The following is a 13,557-nucleotide window of genomic DNA, read 5'->3' as shown; positions in this document are numbered from 1 at the left end:
AATGTGTAAAATTGTCTTGGCAAGATTACAATTTAATTATATGTCATTATGCTGGGTAGGAAGAATAATTGAAATGTGGCCCTTGAGACTAGATATTGCAAATATAGTGCATCTTATTTTCAGTTAGACAAGTTAAATTAGCTGCATGATAAATTTGTTATGAATACAATTATTTGGGTGATAAAAGCAGATATAACAAGTGTTTTATGGTTCTGTAAAGATACTTTTGAGCATTTTCTCTTCTTAAGTTGTCCTCCTAATGAACACTTTGATGTAAATTAACAGCTCTTAAAAGTAGCATTTGGTTTAGGAATAGATCACTCTAATTTTAGAGATTAAGTTTGTTTAAAAAATATATCAGTAGAAGAAATACTGTATTTCCACAGAGAAATACTGTTATTTAAATTCTGATGATAATCCCTATGAAAAAATCTTGATGTTTTAATGTGAATGGCTTTTGTGAAGTGTTGGACCTACCCTGATTATAAATGTGGAAGGAAGTAAAACAGGAACAGTGAACATGTTAAAATAACTTCTGGCTTGTTTCAGGGTGAAGGAAAAACTTGAAAATCCAAATATTTTAAGAATTTCTTTCTTTGGATGTGTGATACCAGCTCTTCAGCTGTCCTTAGAAATGACAGGTGTTGTTTGAAGGACCTGTTTCCATAGACAAGCCTGAAGTTTTTGTCCTTTTAGAACTTTATGTTAAGCTCTGATTTCCGTGTTTGCCTTCCTACTTGTTTCCTGTTTGGAAAGCTGACTTACCACTTCTTAACTGTTGCACTTGCCTTGATAAAACTTGTCAGATGTAGCAGGTATTTAGTGAAGGTCTCTGATTACTGACTGTTGGCTTGCAGGAAGATTATTTGGTTGTCCTTGGCAGCAAAGATATTCATTCTGTGTTGCCAAAGATTCTCAAGATCAGCTGGATGTGCCCTTGGATGGGACTGAGGGGCTGTTAAGTTTAATACTTTGTGAAGTCAGGTGCTGCCAGCAGCGACTTGTGATTAAATGCAACTTCAGATTTTTGGGCACACTGATCTCTGACTGAAATCTCCATTCCATATAATCTGAAAGTACTGAACCCTTGCAGATGTTCCATTTGCTAATGGAATAGAATGTTCTCTGCTTTCACAGATCTCTTACCTGCCTTAGTAGTCCAAAGAATCATTTATATCACCCTTACCATTAGATTACCACAGATTCAAAATCAAGAAAATCATGGACAGTATGCTTGTTAATTGTCATCACACAGAACTTGTTCACATTGACAAGTTTTTGACAGTTATATGGGATTAACTTGATTGGATTTCAGTTTTATTTAAATAAATTATAAATAATAAGAGGATGCACTTGATTTATGGCATGCCTGTTGGAATGAGATGTGAAAGATCAGACCCCTGCAATCCTTTGTATTTTGGATCTTTAAAGGACAATACACTCCAGGTCACTCAGGTGGGGGAGATTTGAATTAAAACTTTGCTTGGGTTATATCTTAAAAAGATGACCTTTAGCAAATTGTTGTGTTGCACAGCTCTCAGTATGTATTAGAAACCATTCTGAAGCAGAAGTTTAGAAGGTCACATATCAATTTAAGTGCACATAAAGAGTGTGTAGATGACTTTCCCTAGGCATTTGTCTGTAGCTAACAGGATGATGCTGTGTGGACAACTGGGACCATGGACTTTGAGTCAAGGCTCTGGAAAAGCAGAACTCTCCTCTGGCAACAGAAGATGAGCTTGGCTAAGCTAAAACTTCCTTTGTGTGTATGTATATCTCCTGAAATCACTGTGTGTGTCAAAACTGGGAAATAGCTCTGTAGATTTTATTCAGTGTTATAAATGTACAGTCCAGCTGTGAAAGGGAAATTTTGTTGTGCTTTGGGTTTCTTCTCTTTTTTTTAAGGTGGAAGAATAAAAAGGAATTTCTTGTATTCACAAGGGGGTATGAGATGATACAGGGAATTAGGCAGTGATTCAAATCCCCAAGCTGCTGTCATAATTGGATCATCCTCCTCCTCTTCTGGTCTGTAGTTTGGCTTGCAGTGCTCCAACTTTCTGTGAAGCTGAGCTGTGCTTTTTTTGCTTTATGCCAGATTTATTCCAGATGCCTTTGGAAATCAACCAAAGCCCTGATCCTAACAGTATCAGCATTTTCTCTTAAGATCTAATCCTGATTTTCTGTGTTTGGAAGATGGAGTGATCAAGATCTTGTAGTATGGCTTGTTACAAAGGTTTTATTCTCAGGTCTGTGCTCTCAGACAAGAGAAGCAAAACCTGCTGAGCTCTTCTGTTTACCCAACACACTGATTAAAAGGACTTAGTATGTGAAGATAACTGAAAAAGCAGAAAGGAGTGCTGCTGTTCTGTTCCATTCCTATATGAAAGATGTAAACGTGGGGAATAATGGCAGAATATTCACTTCAAATGTACATGTTTCAGTTTTCTTAACTGCTTCTGTACAGAAGTTACATCCTGTGAGAATGCATTTCATTATTGAAGTTACCTACTACACCTTGTATTTTGGAAGTAATGGCTTTTCATCTTGTTTGGAAAACAATTACTTGTGGTTCCTGCCTCATCTGGACTAAGTAAAAGGGAATAATGAAGGAACTGTTACTTGCACTTAGTTTGCATTATCACACTGCAGGTTATGAATAAATTTAACTGTCAGTACAATAAGGGATATTGAAAAATTCTACAGATTGTTCTCCTGAAACTTTTCTGTGGCCACGTGATCCTGATGATCTGTATAGAATTGTATATTGTGTATATTTTACTGAGATGGGTGAAGTGTTGAACTGTTAATTTAACTCTGAAGTAGCATTAACTTGTTCTTGTTCCCACTCGTTTTCCAAGAACTGTATCTGTCCTTATTTACATTGGCATTTCTGTCAGGTGGCACGTTGTATTGTGCTCTCTGTTTTGATTTTGGTTGGATAAGTACACAATATTAGAGTCTAAGTAAGGCCTATTTGTTTTATGTTACTTAAAAGTAAACTGTAAAGTATTGGTTTATGGTTCTAGCCTAATGCCAGAAGCTTCACTGTTTTTTGCTTTGCTTTGGAATTGTTGGAATTCTGGCAATAGGTACTGTGATTTAATTATTGTTGGCATTCAGTTATGAAGGAGTTGTCTTGCTGTGATTTTCTGTTAGGTAAGCGTGGTCCAAGACTCAGTAAATATATCAGGACAGTCTAATACAAACACTTTGAAGGTACCTGAATGTCGACTAGCAGAAGATTTAGGGAATCTCTGGGAAACAACAAGATTTACAGATTGCAGTTTTTATGTAGGAGGACAAGAATTCAAAGCTCATAAATCTGTCCTTGCAGGTACTTTCTACTTTTGTATTGCTATTATTTTGTAATTTAAATCGCTATGAGTTTAAAATTTGATTATATTTAATATTTACTTTTCTTGATACAGCACGATCTCCAGTTTTTAATGCAATGTTTGAACACGAAATGGAGGAAAGCAAAAAGGTAAGCTTCACTGAAAGTATTACATGTAAATATTTGTACCTTGTGAAAGAGGAACACATTGTAGAAAACTTGAGGCAGAGCAGACTGAGGAGGATGAGGGTTCTTATGGTGCATGAAGGACAGTTTCTGAACCTGTCCTGGTGAGTTCTGAGGGAATTTGTGTAGAAAGAGGGGAGAGAGGTGCTGGGAGATTTGGATTTTTTCAGGTATTTGTATCTGCCCTAGATAATGTTTTTAAACATTAGCTACTGGTGTAATTGACCTGGTAATCTCTGCCCCCTTTTTGCCTCAGTTTGTATCTTCCTGTCAGCTGATTGACTTGACTAAGGTTTTACTGTAGAGTGTTGAAGTGTTTTTTATGGTAACCAAGAAACAAGAGGTGGATTATGACTGGAATTAAGCCCTCAGGCAGTGGAACACCTTTTCATTCACAGCTTCTGCAGGCACTTGACCTGTCTAAGTGTTTTGGATAGATGGTTTCTTAATCAGCCAAGTGCTACTTCTGCTTTTGTGCACCTGATGTTTCCCACAGTGAGGAGCTGTTTGTGTCTGTCTTGAAGAATTATCAAAAGTGGGTTGGTTATAGGCAGAATCCATAAAAAGGAGAGGAACTGATCACCTCACAGAAGGGTTATGATAGATGATCATCATTTGGTCTTGAAAAGTGCAAGATGCCACTTGTGTGCACAAATACATTGGGTGACAGTGGTGCTGTGGTACAGCTGAGGATCCCTTTCCTTCCCAGCATCTCTCCAGTTTGGAAACTGTCACAGTTGGAATTGGAGTATTGGGAGCATTTTACGGAGGTTCCTGGACTGAAAGAAATCCAAACATGTCCCAGCTTGAGTAATGTGCCATGCCAGGCCTTTGCCTTCATCAGCAATGGCTCCCCTGTGCAGCCCTACTCATATATACTGACAGGAAACCAGACCATGCACATCACCTGTGCCTGGGATTTTTATACTCCTTTCAAAAGTCTGGTGTTTGCTTCTACATCTTTGACATTATTTCCTACTTCATTAGTTGCTTCTAGGGGATACTGTTACAGGATTGGTCAAGCTTGCAATGCCACTGTTGCATTATGGCAATATTCAGCTGTGTGATGTCAGTTCAGTGTGTTTGCTTTTTGGGTGCTCAGAACAAAACCTGGGCTGTGTTGACTCAGTTTAAGTTGAGGCAAGAATGGCTCAGTTTGATCTGTCTGCTGCTCTGACTTCTGATATTCCAAACACATTGTCTTTGTGTTGGAAGCTCAGAAGCATTTTTTAGTATTCCTGAAACTGTCTTGAGCTTTATGTACAGTCTGTGTGATAGACTCCAGAGTTATGCATTTCTAGGAAAAAAAATTGCAATTACTTTTTATTGCTGGAGCTTTTCCAGCTGATTTCTACCTAAGTTTTAAGAGCTTTTTTTGATGGCTTTCGGCTTTACATTGTTGGATGTTACCTTAAATTTGTGAGGATTTTGTATGATGGATGGTGAATGAAACTTGTAGAATGCATGCACATGATACTTAATATTCACTTTGAAATTGTAGCTAAATTCCAAAGACTTTTATTGATTCTTCTTCTTTACCAGAATCGTGTAGAAATAAATGATGTAGACCCTGAAGTTTTTAAAGAAATGATGAGATTCATTTACACAGGAAAAGCACCAAACCTTGAAAAAATGGCTGACAATTTGTTGGCAGCTGCAGACAAAGTAAGTAATTGACTCCAAACTTCCCAAATCTGGTGTTTGCTTGGGGAATGTTGATTTAAAAAAAAAAAATCTTATTTTCAGATTGTTTGATATATATTTTGCTTTATTAAAACATGAAGAAGCAGTTCTCATCAGAAATGAAGAAAGATAGGAAAGAATAGACTTTTTTTGAGCAGTAGAAGGCTAATAAATCTGTTTTTAAAGAGAAGTTTTTCAGGTATTTATTTAGTATCAAATTCTTTTAGAAATTGGATTGTCTTCCCTACAAACCTAATAGTTCTTATGTTTTGTCTCTTCTTTGTTGGGATCATGTCTACTCTTAAAATTGTTATATACTGTTTTTACTGTGATTTTTGAGATGGAGAGATTTACAGCAGCTCAGCAATTAAGGGTTTTTTGAATGCTGGCCTTGATTTAGGGCATAGCTGATAAATGTAGAGACCATTATAAAGTTGACTGTTATAAGGTTGATATATATGATTGTCTGCAATACCAGAAAATAAAAATGAAACCTGTTCAGACTGTGACATCCTTCAAAAAAGAAACGCAGTTTATTAATGCAAAATATAATACGGGAATGCAGTTTTTTCCCATCAGATTTCTTATAGGCTGTATCAAAGGTATGAGGGTAATTAGGAAATTCAGAGATGGGTTGGGGATAAAGTTAAATTTGTTTTAAACAATGTAGTTGATGAAACTCCATTGTCTCATTTCTTGCCCCTCACTTAGAGATGTGAACCTGTTCAATGCTGATTTGGCTCCTTGCTCCTCCTCCCTTACCAAGCAGAAGTGAAATGAAAACTTCTGAATGAGTTATTTTTGTTGTTTGATTAAAAACTCTGTCGGCAAGGTCTTTAATTAGTTTTTGCCCAGCCTGATGCCTGTGTTACAGTTGAGAACTGTTCACTGCAGCACATTGTGCTGTGCAGTACCCGTGGGGAAGCAGTTTGATGCTAAACTCGGGGGCCACCAAACCTGCCTGGAAGTGTCTTAAGAACTTAAGAGATGAGGACAGAGGGAATGAGTTTGAGGAATGATTAGTGCAGTTTTTCTCTCTCTCCAGTATGCACTGGAACGGCTGAAGGTGATGTGTGAGGAAGCACTCTGTAGTAACCTCTCGGTAGAAAATGTTGCTGACATTCTTATCCTCGCAGATTTGCACAGCGCTGAGCAGCTAAAAGCACAAGCAATAGACTTTATTAACAGGCAAGTAATACTTGTGAGACTCTAAATATGTTTGTGTTTATGTTTGGTGTACTTTCTCAATATTAGCACATTTCTCCCTTGCAGGTGCAGTGTTCTTAGACAACTTGGGTGTAAAGATGGGAAAAACTGGAATAGCAAGTAAGTTTCCCTGCCCCACGATGTTCTGTACAAACACTGCTAAGTAGACTGCAGATCTTAAGAACTGTTGCTTCATTTCCACACTACTGAGGCCTGTCACTGACTGTAAGTAAAGTAGGATTCAGCAGATGCTACCCCAGTTATGATTGTGACTCCCCCTTTAAATGACAGGGAATGTTAGCTGCTCTCCAGTGTGAGATCCTAACAATAGCTGGTTTTCATTCCCTCTCCCAGGGGCATAGTGCTGTGAGGTGATGGAAGCACCCTTCATAGAGAAAACCATTCTCATGAGTACCCAGGTTTGTGCCTGGAAGAGTGATAACCCCACTGTGGTTTTGAGACTTGCTTGGGTCAGTCTGAGCCTGCAGTATTTCCACAGAAGAGAGGGCAGTTGCTCTCTTTGCCTTTGGGGACGTGTTTGTGCACCTTCCCACATGCCAGCACAAGTGCTCTGGAGGCCACACAACTCGTCAGTCAGGTCCCTCTGACTCTGAGGGCTCCTGCCTACACTGGAAGTAGGTTGAGACTGTGTGGCTCAGGCTCTGGATTGCAGCAGCTCTAGTGAATCACAAAGTGGAAGACAGCCAGCTGCAGAATATCTGGTAGTAGGCTCAAACAGTGTAAGGGCAGTGAAGCACTTACTTCTTACCATCAGAATCTCCAGAGAACTTAAAGGCTGTGTTGTACCACTTAGTTTAAATTATTGTTTCTCCTTGAAACAGAAAAGGTTTCATAGGCATAATGATTGAGCATGATGTGGAATAGAAGTGGGTGGTGAAAGGTAAATAGTAGAATACCGGTAAGAGAGATAAGTCAGAATCATAACTATGTAACTACTTAATGTGTTTTTTCTCAAGTGATTTGGAGGTTCCTGAGCTGACTTCTGTCTTGAATGTTTGCTAGTTAACATGCTGGTCATCTTTGCTTCAGCTAAAACATCTACAGTAATTCAGGGAAATAATAGGAGAGGCCTGGCTTAATTTACTGGCTCTGGACACCAGGGAGTCTGAACTTTTGTATTGTTTCTCAAAGCCCTTACCTTCACTGACTTGCAGCAGCAGATTAAAGGCTTGCATTAGAAATCTGCCAAAGATTAGAGATCATGTGGTGTAGAGGTCAGCTGATAACTTCATGCTTGATAATGTTCCTGAAACAGCATGAGGGTGTTCACAAATGGCTTGTGAAAATGTAGAGCAATGGGAACTTGGGATTGATGCATATTAGTTCCAAATTACAAATTTATCCTGTGTCATGTGTGACATGCTACCCAGCCAATATAATATTCTTCATGTGCAAAGTGAATTTTTTGCTTTTTTTCTATTATTTCACCAAAAAGTAAATACATACATTGAGTAAATACATAGTTTTTAATCTCCTGGGCGTCAATGTGATACTTGCTGAAATCTGTTGTTGTTTTTACGTTAGTTAAAAATCAATAGTGGCCATTGAAAGCTATTTTGAATGTGGCCCATCATCTACACTGAAAAAGAGTGAATTTTCTCAGTATGAGACTGAGACTGCAGGCTCCCAGTGAAGGGGTCTGAGCCAGCCAGCTAATCTGCCTTCATGGCTCTTTCTAGGAGATGAACTGCATCATTTTTGAGGCAGTTTCAGCTGATTCATCTTGTCATCCTTCTCTCTCCCCAAATTGAGCATGCCCTTTTATGTAATGAGATTATTGTGTCTTCCCTTGCTTTTCGTCTCTGCACTAGACCTCATTTTCTTCTAGTTTTCCTCTTCATTGTTTCTCATGAGTAATTTCAAGATGGTTATTCTGATGCAGTTCTCTAGCTGAGGTCTGGCTGGTACTGAGTAGAGCAGAACAAGTACCTTTTGTCCCACATCTGATTGCATTTCTATACCCAAATTGCAAATTGCTGCTTCTCTCTGTTGGCACCCTCCTGACATCCACAGTCTATCCCACAATATTTGACTGCCCTCCTGCAGCACTTCTGCCTTGCCTGCTCTTCTCCACTGTGCATTTGGTTTGTAAAATGGTGTGACTGTTCTTAATGCTTCTGTTTTCAGCCAAGCAACAGACATAATGGAAACTGCAGGCTGGAAGTCCATGATCCACTCCCACCCTCACTTAGTAGCCGAGGCCTTTCGCGCTCTGGCGTCTGCACAGTGTCCACAGTTTGGCATTCCACGCAAACGGCTAAAACAGTCCTGAAATCTTCCATGAACTCTAGAGAAATTGGACTGACTCCACTCCTCCTTGTCCAGAGGTGTTTTCACAAACCATAACAAGAGTTTTTGTTATCCTTGTCCACAGAACAGAAGCTGAAAAAGCCTATTGTTTGCTTTTCAGATGGATAATTTATGGTTTAATCCTCAGCTTTAAATTAGACTGATTACTCTAATTCACTGAAAGGCCTTAAATTATCTTCAATGACTCTCTAGTCCATATAGTCTAATGTATCTTGATTTTTTTATTATTATTTTTTAACGTGCCTTGTCTTTTTGACTAGGCTCTGCAGGATTGCACTAGCTCCATAATGCAGTAAAGTTGATAACTGAAGATTAATTTTTGAAAGGGATCTTCCATTATTTTCAGAAGAAAAAAGAAAAAGATTATAGTTTGGTCCTGTGTTAACTGGAAGGTTTTGGCTGGCCTCTCATTAAAAGCACTTGAACCAGAGGCACATTGTGTACCCTAGGCAAGTGCTAAATATAGGGAGAGCCTGTTTGCCTTCAGCAAATGCCCACAGGCTATTTATGGCAATATACTGCTTTGAACATAATTTATTTTTCATGGTGGGGGCAAATATGCAATGGTTTGGCCCAAAAATGTATTTTCATTACAGTTTGTAATGCTTATTGTGTGTGTGTCAAAGCTGTCCCAGCGGTGAAGAGAAACACAGAATAAACCTTTTGCTTGTGTTTCTTTACGGTCCATCATTAGTTTACATTTAATGCAGAACTGAACGAGAGGTAAAAGAGCTCAATGTGAAAAGGAATAGTGTTGTATATGGAATAAATATATCCCAATGTATGGTTGCATAGAAAAGTCAAGGATGCATAGAATGACCAAATGTAAATTGAGGAAATGGGCCAAATGGATTTTGAATATGCACTTTTAATGTGTAACTTTTGTATGTTGTGTGGTACATATATATTTTGCTTTTGATGAATTAATGAGGTACAGGTAATTGTGGCTTAACTTTTTAGATACATTTTAAGATGCCCACAGCCACATGGGATTTAGTTTTGTTAGAAAAGAAAGGCATGTCTTTTTAAGACTCAATTGAAGGTGGCTATTGCGAGCTTTCATATTTAATAACAGAATATTTTCGCTTGTTTGAAAAAGGCATGTGAATGGTAAAAACTTTGAGGGGATTTTTCCCATCTTGACGTACATGCACGGCTCCCACAAACACCTGGGGAGGCTGTGCACACATCCAGGAGTATTTCCCTGAAATGTCAGATGGTATCTGCAAGCAGAGACTTGCTCAGTCTTGCATTTCAGTTATTGTACTAGCATTGTGGATGGTATTGAAATTCTGCATAATGTGGATGGTATTGAAATTCTGCATAATGTGAAAAGGATGAAACATTTGTAAACTGCTTGTCATGGGCCAGTTCTTTACTATATGAACCTTAGCTTTAATATCAACATCCTCAGTGTTTGATAGCTTTGTTTACAATTGGGAGGAAAAGTCTGCAGTAGTGCACACTCTAAATGTTCCCTGAGTTATTGCATTGAGTTTACTGTAATAGTGATAATATGCTGTATTTCTTTTTTTGGGGGGAAGATTTGGGTTTTGCTGTGGGGAATGGGAGGAGATCTCACCTAATTTATAAACATCTTTGCGTAAGGGTTTGAGTTTGCCTATTAAAAAAAGTCATGCAGGGAAGAGAGAGGAAGAATTTCAGATTGTTTCTCCATCCTCATTTCACTGAGATTCATCTGACTTGCTCTGAATTAAATTTTTAAAAATATATAATTTTATACTTTAGCATCTAGTAAACCACTTACAAAGGTAAATTGGAAAAAAAAATGCCCAGTCCAATTTTGAAGACTAAAACCTCTGAACATGAATTTTTTCTTACCCTGTAGCTAAATCTTTATGATGGCTAAAGTGTAAAATCAGAAATTTTAATAATACACAAGGCATCAAATTATATATTTACAGAGATTTATCAATTTTTAAATATTTATCTAAGATAAGGTCTCACAAGCATTCTCCACAACAGGAGATGAAGGTGTTTATTCCAAAATCATGTTTTTGCTGCACTGTGTAACGTGTTGGGACTACAGCTCCTCATCCTCATCACTGTAAAGCTCACAGTGCTCACGTGCAAAGTGATTTGAATATTTAATGCTGTAATGATTGCCCAGGTCAGCCTGTTCTAAAGTAACAACATACAGTAATCAGATGGAAGGCTTAAGGGTTTTTAGAATTTTTTTTTTCAAGCCTAATAGCACACTTTGTACCAAAAAATTGTCAGACACTGTGCTGTGATACTGTCTGCATCATAGGGTGTCCCCTCCTCGAGCCAGGCAGTGTGTTACACCAACAGGAAAGAGCCCTCTGCTGATCCATCTGTTCAGATTGGACTTATTTATTTATGTTTTCAAGTTCTGACAGATCTTGAGAAAAAGGTAAAGCAGTTGCTGTATTCTTAAGTGAGTGCACTAATTGTTCACCTCTTTAATTACCTACATGCAGTGTTCTCACTGGAATGGGACATTGATAATTACAACCTTCCCCTTTGGATTCTGTAGCTCGGTTTCATTCCCCACATCTCAAGAACTTGCCCTTAAAGCCTCAGTAGGAAGTGCAGCAGATCAGGAATAATCATTGGTCAGGTTTTTCCAGGCTGAAATCCTGGGGGTTTTTCCTGGTTTTCCCTCCAGGTTAGGAATATGCCGTATGAAGGTGCCATGTTTTGGCTTGCCAACACTACTCTCTCATAGATGTGAACCACCACTTCTGTGCTTTTCTGGGGAGAACCCTGCATGTGTCCCGTGTGCGTGTGTGTGTGTGTGACTGTGTGGTGTTTTTTGTCAAGGGTGACTTTCTAAAAATAAGGACTCAATTTGCTGTTAAAATGCTATTATGTATTATATATATATTTTTTTTTTCCTCCATTCAAACCTCTCCTAAGGAGATGCTTTGGGTGGAAGTTGCTTCAATAAATAATCCTTATTTCCTAGTCCATTTACTGCATGCAGAAGTATGAACACATTGTGCCTTTATAGGAAACTGTTGCAATGAAGGGATGATTTAACAGGGTGCAAGGTCTTTGTAAAATGTATTTTTAAAGGTGAAGAAGAATACTCTTTGGTACACAATTGAAATGGAAAAGTTCAAGTTGCATTTGACCTCTGTTGCATGTTGATTCTTGCTTCCTAAATTCAATTTCACCAAGGTACAAACTACACAAACAAGTGGAATAAGTATTACAGATACAAGTTGAGTAATGGTATCTTTTTGTGAAATTGTGATAATATTTGCTGTTACAAGATAAGTGTATGTCAAAATGTGATAATCATGGACACAAGGTTACTCTAGTTCTGATGTTTTTCCACACATTGAGTATTTAGTATAAAATTCACCTTTGCACAGGAGATCAGTAGAGGACCTACACGGAGATTGTGTTCCTTTTAAATCCTCACGGCAAGGCTTCTCCTTTGGGAGAATAAAAACCACGTGCAGTATTTGAGACTGTGTTTCACAGAAGGCAGTGAATTGCAAACGTGAGGTACTGCTACCTGAAATGTCGAATTTTGTTGAATTTTACAGTTGATCAAAATTCCTAAGCTTAATTGCCTTTTTTTTTTTGTAATTGACAAATGGAATGTTACCTGTCCTCTGTCTGTTGTCAGTAGTGTATTTAGTGCAGAGCTTAGCTGCTTAGCTAGCCAAGACACTTAGTCTCATATCTTGGCTTCTGCTTACAGTAAATGGACTATGTTTGTAAAGGGAATTACTATTTCAAGTGTTTTGCAAGGAACTTCACTGTATTTGTAACCTGGTTTTTGAAGGCTTAAGATCAATGAGTCCTATTTTAGAAGTTAGACCAGTGAAATGACTTGGACCTGTTTTGGGGTGGAAATGATAAAGAGAATTCAGATATGTAAACAGTCGTATCAAACCATCCAGCCTTTTTTTATCAGCTGATGTTAATGGTGAAATACTTTTTGTACCTTGTTGCTGAAAATATTTTTGCGTTTCAGCACATCAAGTTACAATAAAGTTGTTACTTATACAGAGTGTGTCTGTCTTCATTTGTTGTCTGTACCTGCATGTGTTCCCAATGCCTGCCTTTGCTTTGAGGAAGATATTTTACCAGCACTGTCAGTCTAATGTCAAATATGCTGCTGCTCTTTAGGAAACCTCTTCTGGGGAGGATCATCTTGCAGCTTTGCTCTGATCTCCATTAACTTGGTTATTTTTCTGTTTTGACACTTTAAAGCTCTGGACAGCTTAACTTGCCCACCTGAGAAGTGTCTCCCTTAGCACAGACTCTGCCAGGACTGGTGGGAAGAAGGGTTGATGCTGTGGTAGTGAAGATGGGATTGGTGGGTTTGAAATCTGCTTTTGTCTTCCACCCACCATCAAAAACCATCATCCTTTGTCCTGCCAAAGAGCAGGCTGCTGATGAGCCCATCCAGCAGGAATGCTGTTGGCATTTGTTACAGGAGGAGTGGTATGTAAGGGGTTTCATATGGTTATAAATATTTGCAGTGATACGTGGCTTTGGACATGCTGAACTCCTGACAATGAAGTCAAGGTAAGTTATTTTTTAAAAAGTGTGTGTCTGGGTAGGTACATGCAAAATTCTCCTGGTGTGCTTAATTCATGCATCCCTTAACTGGCTCCACAGTGATCCAGTCCAACGTTCCTCGTGGGGTTTGTATCAATAATGGCATAACTCACATCCCCACAGAGAGTTCAGTAACCTCTGAGGAGAACAGGACTGCTTACCTCTGAGTGGTATCAGAATTATTTATGCAATCCAAATGTCTGACCTCAGCTTCAAATTCCAGATAAACAAAGAATATTAAACTTCATTATTTC

The 13,557-nt window shown here is 38.4% G+C and overlaps 1 protein-coding gene across 1 annotated transcript in view; it reads left to right on the top strand.

The window, feature by feature from the left end:
- SPOPL (speckle type BTB/POZ protein like) overlaps nucleotides 1–12,745 on the top strand; it is a 33,240-nt gene extending 20,495 nt beyond the window's left edge. Inside the window, exons 6-11 of the mRNA XM_041472955.1 lie at nucleotides 3,157–3,334; nucleotides 3,429–3,484; nucleotides 5,063–5,185; nucleotides 6,249–6,391; nucleotides 6,476–6,529; nucleotides 8,558–12,745. Of these exons, the coding sequence (XP_041328889.1) occupies nucleotides 3,157–3,334; nucleotides 3,429–3,484; nucleotides 5,063–5,185; nucleotides 6,249–6,391; nucleotides 6,476–6,529; nucleotides 8,558–8,702 (699 nt within the window). The 3' untranslated portion in view covers nucleotides 8,703–12,745. The remainder of the gene's footprint in view (nucleotides 1–3,156; nucleotides 3,335–3,428; nucleotides 3,485–5,062; nucleotides 5,186–6,248; nucleotides 6,392–6,475; nucleotides 6,530–8,557) is intronic.
- Nucleotides 12,746–13,557: the final 812 nt, after the last annotated feature.

This window comes from Pyrgilauda ruficollis, unplaced genomic scaffold, assembly GCF_017590135.1.
Source record: "Pyrgilauda ruficollis isolate IOZ18807 unplaced genomic scaffold, ASM1759013v1 scaffold3, whole genome shotgun sequence".
NCBI lineage: Eukaryota > Metazoa > Chordata > Aves > Passeriformes > Passeridae > Pyrgilauda > Pyrgilauda ruficollis.
The sequence above is the reverse complement of the archived record's forward strand: the minus strand, read 5'-3'. Positions and strand labels throughout refer to the sequence as shown.